Source organism: Myotis davidii, unplaced genomic scaffold (assembly GCF_000327345.1).
Source record: "Myotis davidii unplaced genomic scaffold, ASM32734v1 scaffold292, whole genome shotgun sequence".
NCBI classification, from domain to species: Eukaryota; Metazoa; Chordata; class Mammalia; order Chiroptera; family Vespertilionidae; genus Myotis; species Myotis davidii.
This window is the reverse complement of record NW_006285042.1, coordinates 2,247,618-2,256,565: the sequence shown is the minus strand read 5'-3', so window position 1 is coordinate 2,256,565 and position 8,948 is coordinate 2,247,618. Positions and strand designations below refer to the sequence as shown.

Sequence of the window (8,948 nt, the reverse complement as noted above, 5' to 3'; positions counted from 1 at the left end):
GGGATCAGAGAGATCTTTGGGGAAATACGGGTAGATTTTCTTTGTGTCAGTGTTTCTTAAACTTTGACCTTTACATATAGTCTTGTATCAGCCACAGTCTAGCAAGAAGCAGATGGTGCATTCAAATTGGGTAATTTAATAAAAGGACTATTTACAAAGGTGTTAGTGGGACATGGGGAAACCACGCAGGATAGTGCAGCTGCAGAGCTAGTGGCAGTCGGAGCCGCTACTCTCTCTGGGTATAAGGAGGCAAGTGGAAGGAGCACCAGAACCTGGAGCCAGCATGGGCTTGGGGACCTTCAGTCAAGGGACACAGTCATCAGGCAGCAATATTGCAGGGAGGGAGCCAGGGAAACAGTCTCCAACCTCACTCTTCTGTCCTCCCTCATTCCTCTGCCACTGCTCCCCATTGAGTGACTACAACTGGAAGCTAGAGGGCAAGAGGCACAGTGATGCGGCTCAGGAGGAAAAGCAGGGCAGAGAAGAGCAGAGAATGGATGGGTGGGAGTGGGGCGCAGGGAGGAATGGCTCACACCTGCACCACTTTCTCCATGGCCAGGCATGACCTGGATTCCTCTAAGCTTAACTGTTTCCTTTAAATTAATTATTTAAAAATCATTTTAATCACTTTTAAGTGAGCAACAATTCAGTGGTTTTAAGCATATTCACATTGTTGTGTAACCCTCACCATGATCTATCTCCAGAACTTTTCATCGTCCCAAACTGAAACTCTACCCATTAAATAACTCTCTACTTGCCTCCACCCAGCCCATAATAACCAATATCCTACTTTCTGTCTCTACTAGAGGCCCAACGCACGAAATGTGTGCAAATGGCTCAGCCCTTGCAGCTACTGTGGCTTGCCTCGGCCCTCACAACCCTGACTTCCGGAAAGTCATTGGGCTGTCTGGTCTAATTAGCATATTACACTTTTATTATTGTAGATGCATTCTACTATTCTAGGTATTTCATACAATATCTGTCCCTTTATGATTGGCTTATTTCGTTTAGCATAATGTTTTCAATGTTTATCCTTGTTGTAGCATGTGTCAGAATTTCCTTCCTTTTTAACGGTGACTAATATGCTATGTATGCATATACCACATTTAGTTTATTGATTCACCCATCATTGGGCATATAAGTTGCTTCTACCTTTTAGCTATTGTAAATAATGTTGCTATTTATATCAGTGTGCCAATATCTGTTCAAGGCTTTTTTATATAAAAACCTACATAAACGTGCTTTGAAAGGAAACTGCTGACATGCTGATTTGCTCTCCAAAGTAAAAGCAGAGCAACTGATATAAGCAACAGGCTATCATTGCTCCATTTGAGTCAAGTCACCTAGGTCACCAAGAGAGAGCTCTGTCCAGGCTGTAGAAATACAGCCAAAGGGACGGGGGATGCCATGTACTGTTAATCTAAAAATAAAAGCCAAAGTAAGAGGCAATAAGCATTTATTTGAGATCCAGAAGAATAGCTATCCAGGAAGCACTGAGTCAGGCAGAAACCCAAATAGTGTTCCAATTAGGAGACGAAGGGAAGGAGTTTTATGAAAAAGGGAAGGGGAACAATTACATGAACAGGAGGAAGGAGTTTCTGTAAATGCAGATGAGCTAACACAGTGATGCTAATTCTAAAAAAAATGTCCTGTAGTCATAATGTCGGCTTTCTTGTCACATTTCCAGACAGTTGTTTGGGATAGAATGTTGCTTCAGGCCCAGTCCAAAGATTATCGTGTCCTCTTTAACATTCCAAAGGTTTGAGGAATAAGATGTGCAAAGCAGTTCCTTGGATGGTAACTCCAACTCCATTTTAAAGTGGTCCCATTGCTATTGGTTTTCACCACACTCACTTACATGCTTTATTTTCTGCACAGTCCACCACAGTCAGTTTGAAAAATCTAGATGTTCTCCAATATGCAGGCTTGGAGTTCTTTTTTCAAACCCAAAACCATCTCGTTTCTTACTCTCTCCCTTTATTCACCCAGGCTCCTGGCAAGAACCTCCCAAGAGATCTCTTACCCTGAGCTATATTAGGCTTCATTTCCTGTTATTGTAACAGCGTTGCTTCTTATGAGACAATGATCAGTTTTCCCTGCTGCTTGTTGCTTCAAAGTATGTGTAAATGATGTTATGCTTCTGTGATCAAGATTGTGTCCTGTGGTGCTGATGCTAAATGCTGATACATTGAGCGGACCTGCAGTTTCTCCTTTTTGTGGTTGGGCACAGCCCTGTGTTTCTTGGCTAATACAGTCTTACTTTAAAGTGCTTTTATTTTAAAAAAAATCTTTTTAAATCCTCACCCGAGGATATTTTTCCATTGATTTTGAGAGAGCGTGAAAGGAGGAAGGAAAGAGAGAGGAAGAATGAGGGAGAAAAAGAGAAACATTGATGTGAGAGACATACATCAATTGCTTGCCTCCTGCACACACCCTGACCCAGGCTGAGAATCGAGCCTGCAACCAAGTTATATGCCCCTGACTGGGAATCGAACCGAAGACTCTGGTTTGAGGGCCCACGCTCTAACCACTGGACCACCAGCCAGGGCTTTAAAGCACTTTTAGATTATCTCACAAGTTATTTAGCCCCCCATCAGAAATTTGAGATTATCACTATAAATGATAAGCCAGTTTCAGTTATCATAAATTAATCCTAAAAACAACTACAATGAGAACATAATAATAATGTGTAAACTTCTAACTAGATATTGTGGCTTGCTGAAGGCTCCATGCCCTAGGCCTGTTCTGCTCTTATAAAAAGGGAAGATTAGCAAGGATGAGAGAGGTGTCAAAAAATTTATTAATGCCCAGGACTCTCTTCTATATGTAATCCATGGGTTGGAAATTAAAATATGAAAAGTAATTGTACCATGAGATTTAATGTTATCTAATGCTGGGTCTATGACATAGACTCTATGTGCTACCTTCAACCATCTTGCCTAGTGTCAGATATACGGCCCTCATTTTCAGAAACGTGGCTAAGTAGGTGGGATATTTGTGGGGTAAGGAAGAAGGGAAAGCTAACAAAGACCCCAGTCACTGCTTGATAACATTTATTGTATTTTTAGGAGGCCTTTTTAAAGCTTGTAACTCAGGGTTTGGATACTAGGGTTCATTTAAAGCAGCTCATTGATTTCTTCTCAATCTTGGTCTTCATATTAATTTCCCCATCAAATTCACATCAGCTTACTCTCTCTATATATATATTTAACATTATAAAAGCAGTGCGTGCTCATTTTAACAAATCAAACTATAGACATTTAGTCACCACAGCCCTGCGGTAATCAATGTTAATAGCTTGGTTTGTGCCCTTCTACACATTTCTCCATTTTAATACAAATATATACATACAAAGTTGTTTTTTGGTGTGTTTTTTTAAACAAAAATGAAATCATAGCACACGTATTACTCCACACTTTTCCTTTGTTACATAACAATGTATCATGAACATCCTGGTACTGTAATACGTAAGTCTAGTGTATTCACTGGGTATTTAATATTCCATAGTACAGATATGCTATAATTTGGCCAACCATTTTTTTTTGTGGTGCATATTAAGGTTGCTTTCATTTTTTTTAAAAAACTACAAATGATGCTGCAATAAATATTTTTGTATATCTATTCTCATATCAGTGCCTTCATTTCTTTTTTTTTTTCAGTGCCTTCATTTCTGTGTGGTAGGTATCTTTGGTGAGAATTACTAGGTCAACAAATATATTAAAAGGATAGTAATGCACCCTGGCTGGGTAGCTCTGTTGGTCTGAGTATCCTTCTGATACGCCAAGGTTGCGGGTTCAATCCCTGGTCAGGTCACATACAAGAATCAACAAATGCATAAATAGTCCAGTTGGCATGGCTCAATGGTTCAGCATTTACCTCTGAACTAGGATGTCACAGTTCGATTCCCAGTCAGGGCACATGCCTGGGTTGCAGGCTCCATCCCCAGTGTGGGGCATGCAGGTGGCAACCAATCAATGATTCTCTCTCATCATGGATGTTTCTATCTCTTTCTTCCTCTCCCTTCCTCTCTGAAATAAAACAAACAAAACAAAAACAACAACAAATGCATAAATAACTGGAACAACAAATTGATGTTTAGAAAAAAAAAAGGTTAGTAATGCTGTAGATTACTTTCCAAAAATGCCATACCGATTCACATACACTCTGACAATGGTTGAAAGAAACTGTTTCATTGCAATTATTTATTCCAGTATTATTCTCCCTAAGACAAATAACCCAAATCCCCAAATCTCTCCTCTGGAGTTACCATGTGACGTTCAGTTGATTCCAAGTTCGCTGACCAGTTACCCACTTGTGAAACTGGGATGTCTCTCTTTCCTTCAGGATTATAGGGGTCTAAGATTTTAGTACCTTTTAAAACTGGGCATTCATTCAGACACAGGAGTCTTCAGAGCACTGACACTCCCTACGGGTGAGCTATGATGAACTTTTAAAAATAAAGTCTTATTGTTTGGGGTTTTGGTTTTTTTTTAGAATTTTTTTTATTGATTTCAGAGAGGAAGGAAGAGGGAGAGAGAGAAACGTCAACGATGAGAAAGAATCGTTGATTGGCTGCCTCTCACATGCCCCACACTGGGGATTGAGCCTGCAACCTGGGCATGGGCTTTGACCAGGAATTGAACTGTGACCTCCTGGTTCATAGGTTGAGGCTCAACCATTGAGCCCTGCTGGCCATGCTTATTGTTTTTTATGATTGTAAAATTCCACTCATCTAAAAGATTCCAGCCAATCCAGAGAGTTATAAAAGAGAACGTGATAGCTAAAGCTTCCTGAGCATTTAGCATGTGCCAGGTATATAAATTATCGTATGTAATTCAACAATTGCATGTATGACCTCATTTTACATATGAGAAAACTGAGGGACAGGGAAATTAAGCAACTGCCCATGGTCACACAGCTAGCAATGGGTGAAATCAGAGTTCACACTAATCCACATGACTCTGGAATCTAGGCTCTAACCTCCATCTATGTATATAAAACCCTAATATGCAAATAGACCGAAAGGTGGAACAACCGAACAACTGAACAACCGGGCTCTATATGACATGTGCTGACCACCCAGGGACATGCATAGAACACAGTGGGTGTCGGCAGCAGGCAGCAGAGTGTGGAACATGGAGGGCATCAGCTGCAGCAGGATGATGGAGCGGGTGAACAAGAGCACCAGACCAAGGCCGAGTGCCAGTTGCTGTCATTGAGGTGAGCCTCTGGTGGTTACTGAAAATTCTTTGCTCCCTCCTGCGTGCCATGGTCCCGCTGGGCGCTCACACCTGCTGCTGGCGCCTGGCACTGGCCCCGATCGCTCAGCGCTGTCAGCGGGTGTGAGCAGCAGCTGCCAGCCCCAATCACCCCTCAGGGCTTCTCCACCTCCTCTTGCTCCTGTCAGCTGGTGTGAGCAGGGCCAGTGCCATGAGCGCATGGGAGCGGTGGTGGGAGTGTGGCTGTCAGCAAACGGAGGACCACGGGCTGTGGCGGGAGGGGCTGGGCAGGGACTCGGAGGATGGGCCAAAACCCACCCCTGTGCCCACCGCAGCCTCATGGCCCACAGTTCCTTTCAAGGTGCACGAATTTGTGCACTGGGCCCCTAGTATTATATAAATTAGCCTGCTTGAGTTGGTTTCTAGTATTAGCTGTCTTAACAAAAATGTCTTACCAGATCTTCTCAGTCTGGCCCCACCCTATCTAACTAAAAGTTCCCCCAATGTGCCGAAGCCAGTATGTTCCCCTAAATTACACTGTGAACAATGCCTGCCCTATGCCCTTGCACCTGCTGCCTGTACCACCCCCTTTCAGATCCTACCAGTCATTCAGGCTCTCTCTTCCAGGAAGTCTGACCAACCATATGTCATTTATTCCATTTCTATGCTGCCTTGCAATGGTGGTTAATAGCTTATTGCATGTCTGTCAGGCTTCTATGATGAGATTGTAAGGTCCTTAAATTTAGGCCGGGACCGTGTTTTCTCATTCTCTGTGTCTTCTACGTTGAAAGCATGCAATAAAAGCTCCTGCATTGAAGTAAAGACAGTGTCCTAATGATGTAGACACCAGCAAGGAGAGAAGGTCAGGCACAGAGGCTTAACTCTAAAGGAGGGGTTGGTGCCCTTTCATAAGTGTCAGGAATGGTCTTCACTTATTCATCTCGTTTTAACATTTCACCTGCCAGCATTGCATTGTAACCTAAAAAAAATCTCTACAGGAGGAACCTCTGGTTGTATATAAAAGAGATGACATTGAAACATAGATCTTCCCAAACTGCTGAATTCTCATCTATCCCTTGATCTCCTTGTTGAATGGTCCTAAATGACATTCTGAAAGTGACATACTGTTCCCCCCAGTCTTTAACATATCTCTAACCTCACTCTTGGGCACACTCAGGCCCTGGGATGACTGTCACAGCCCTGCCTCTACCCAGAGAAAGTTGGCTTCTTCCACCTAGAGGCGAACTCAGAGGTGATTCAACTATCCCAGTCTTGAGTCTTTCCATGCCCCCATGAGGGTCAAGAAATCCTCTCTGACCTCAGTATTCACTCTCTCATTTATGAAACTATACTGTTTGCTTTGTGTAGCCATTCAGTGTCCTCACAACAGCCAAAACTCAATCCATCCAAAATTAAATCAGCACCCCCCAAAGTTGTTCCTCCTCTCCTTACAGTCATAGCCACCACCATCATCCAATATCCAGGCTTGAAGCCAAGTCATCTTTGACACAGACATCATTGTGCTTAAAAGAAAGCAAGAAAGCAAAATGAGAGAGAGAGAGAGAGAGAGAGAGAGAGAGAGAGAGAGAGAAAGAGAGAGAGAGATCATTTTCCTCCCTCTCAATACCCAATTTACACACAGATACTCTGTCTCTCAGTTTCTTCAAAAGGTGTCTATATTGGTTCCTTCTGCCTATTGCCTTGGATTCCTAGTAAGGTCCTGGATTTGACACAAACCTCTGAATTGGTCTCTTTTTTCCAACTTCTTTCCACTCTGAACCAGATAATTCTTTCTACAAACTCTTTAATGTATCATTTTCTCACTCTAACATTGTCACTGGATTCTCCTGGTGTCCTTAGAACAAGGGCTTTCTTAACCTGGAATTCAGGAGTTTCTGTGTCTAGATCCTTGTCTTTCTTCCTGGATTTCTCTCTTACTCGTTCCCTAAAGAAATTCTTAGCCCCTACTAGGTTGATCTACTATAATAATATCTCGGGTTTGATTCTGGTCAAGGGCAGGTACCTTGGTTGCAGGCTTCTCCCCTGTCCAGGCATGTGCAGGAGGCAACCAATCGATGGGCTTGTTTCTTTTCTTTTTTAAAAAACTATATTTTTATTGATTTCAGAGAGGAAGAAAGAGGGAGAGGGAGAGAGAAACATCAATGATAAGAGAGAATCATTGATCGGCTGCCTCCTGCACACCCTCCTCTGGGGATCGAGCCCACAACCTGGGCATGTGCCCTGACCTGGAATCAAACTGTGACCTCCTGGTTCTCGGATCAGTGCTCAACCACTGAGCCACACCAGCCAGGCAGATTCTTATTTTGGACAGAACTGAAGGGTGGAGATGTTACAGAATTTACCAGGCGACCAGAAAACACACAACCGGTACTCAGAAGATTCATTCAGGAAAAACCCTTTATTACAGATGCACTAGTGCGGTTTCCAAAGCCTGAGTGATGACTATGGATGAAGCTTTCCCTTTATACCCTTAGTTTCTTTGTCCCCCAAATATGGATGAGGCTTCTGGACTTTTTGCGGGCTTTGCAGCCCCCCATGAGTTGGGACGGGGGAAGTGAGATTACACTCGGAGGCTTGGCCTGTCTGTTACTAGCGCTGCCAGCCCCCTCTGGGGGTTGTATATGGTTCGTGGTTTAGGGCCTCTGTAAAATGGGAGTATTCCAGGAAACAGGCTCTGCAAGGCAGGGCAGGCATCACAGATGAGAATGGAGTTAATTATCATCAAGCAAGAGTGTGTGTCAGAATGCAGGTGACTGGCACAGATTCAGATAGCTACCCTCCCTCCTGCCCCCCCAAATGTCTTATTTTCCCTTTCAGAGAGGTGGAACGAGATCTAGATAAATATGCTGGGAAAGGCACCCCAATATGTGAACATTCCTCTTTGTGGCACTGAGGTCCGGCTGACTCAACTAAAAATGCCCCTTGTCCCTCACAGTTACCAGTCCTCTCAACTATAAACACTCAGCCCTCTGGATTTGGACTTGAAACTCAATCCACCCCAACCTCAAGATCACTTCCTGTGACTCTCAACCTAGGGTTAAATTTAGAAGCTGTCCTCTGCTATATTTCTTATCTGGAAAGTACGGGAAAATGGGTAAAACTGGAGACAAGCATTCACAAAACCAGAATGTTCATTCATTCATTCATTCATTCATTCAGCAAACCTTTATTGTAAGCCCACTATGTGCCAGGCACTAATCTGAAGGCAGTCCTCTAAATATCAACTACAATGTATTAAATGATTACTATGTGTCAAGCGTGGTTTTAAGTGCTTTAGCATATATGTATATTGACTGAATTCTCACCGAAAAACATATGAGAAAGGTTCTTTTCTTATTGCCATTTTACATACGAACAAGCTGAGGTGCTGGGCAGTTAAGTAACTAGTCAATGAATGACACAAAGCTAAGGGGCAAGGTGGAAATTTGAACCCAGGTAGTCTAGCTCCAGAGGTTTGTACTCTTAATCCCATACTATGTTGACGGAGAATCCTAACCCCATGTCTACTTATGTCACCCCCACCTCCTTTTTTAAAAACTTAATTTAACACACAATACTTGGTAAAGTGTCTGTCCAGGTGCCAGGTGCTGAGAATGCAAATACAATTAAGACAGTAGGACTATGTCTTCAGAACCTCACACGTTAGTAGGCAAATACTAAAAAGAGCTACTAGGGATATAATGATCAACATAATTTTTTTTTAAATAT

The 8,948-nt window shown here is 42.8% G+C and overlaps 1 protein-coding gene across 1 annotated transcript in view; it reads left to right on the top strand.

The window, feature by feature from the left end:
* Nucleotides 1-8,930, top strand: part of PLA1A (phospholipase A1 member A) — a 60,974-nt gene extending 52,044 nt beyond the window's left edge. The window contains exons 11-12 of the mRNA XM_015558503.1: nucleotides 3,660-3,677; nucleotides 8,176-8,930. Coding sequence (XP_015413989.1) covers nucleotides 3,660-3,677; nucleotides 8,176-8,197 — 40 coding nt within the window. The 3' untranslated portion in view covers nucleotides 8,198-8,930. The remainder of the gene's footprint in view (nucleotides 1-3,659; nucleotides 3,678-8,175) is intronic.
* The last annotated feature ends 18 nt before the right edge of the window (nucleotides 8,931-8,948 follow it).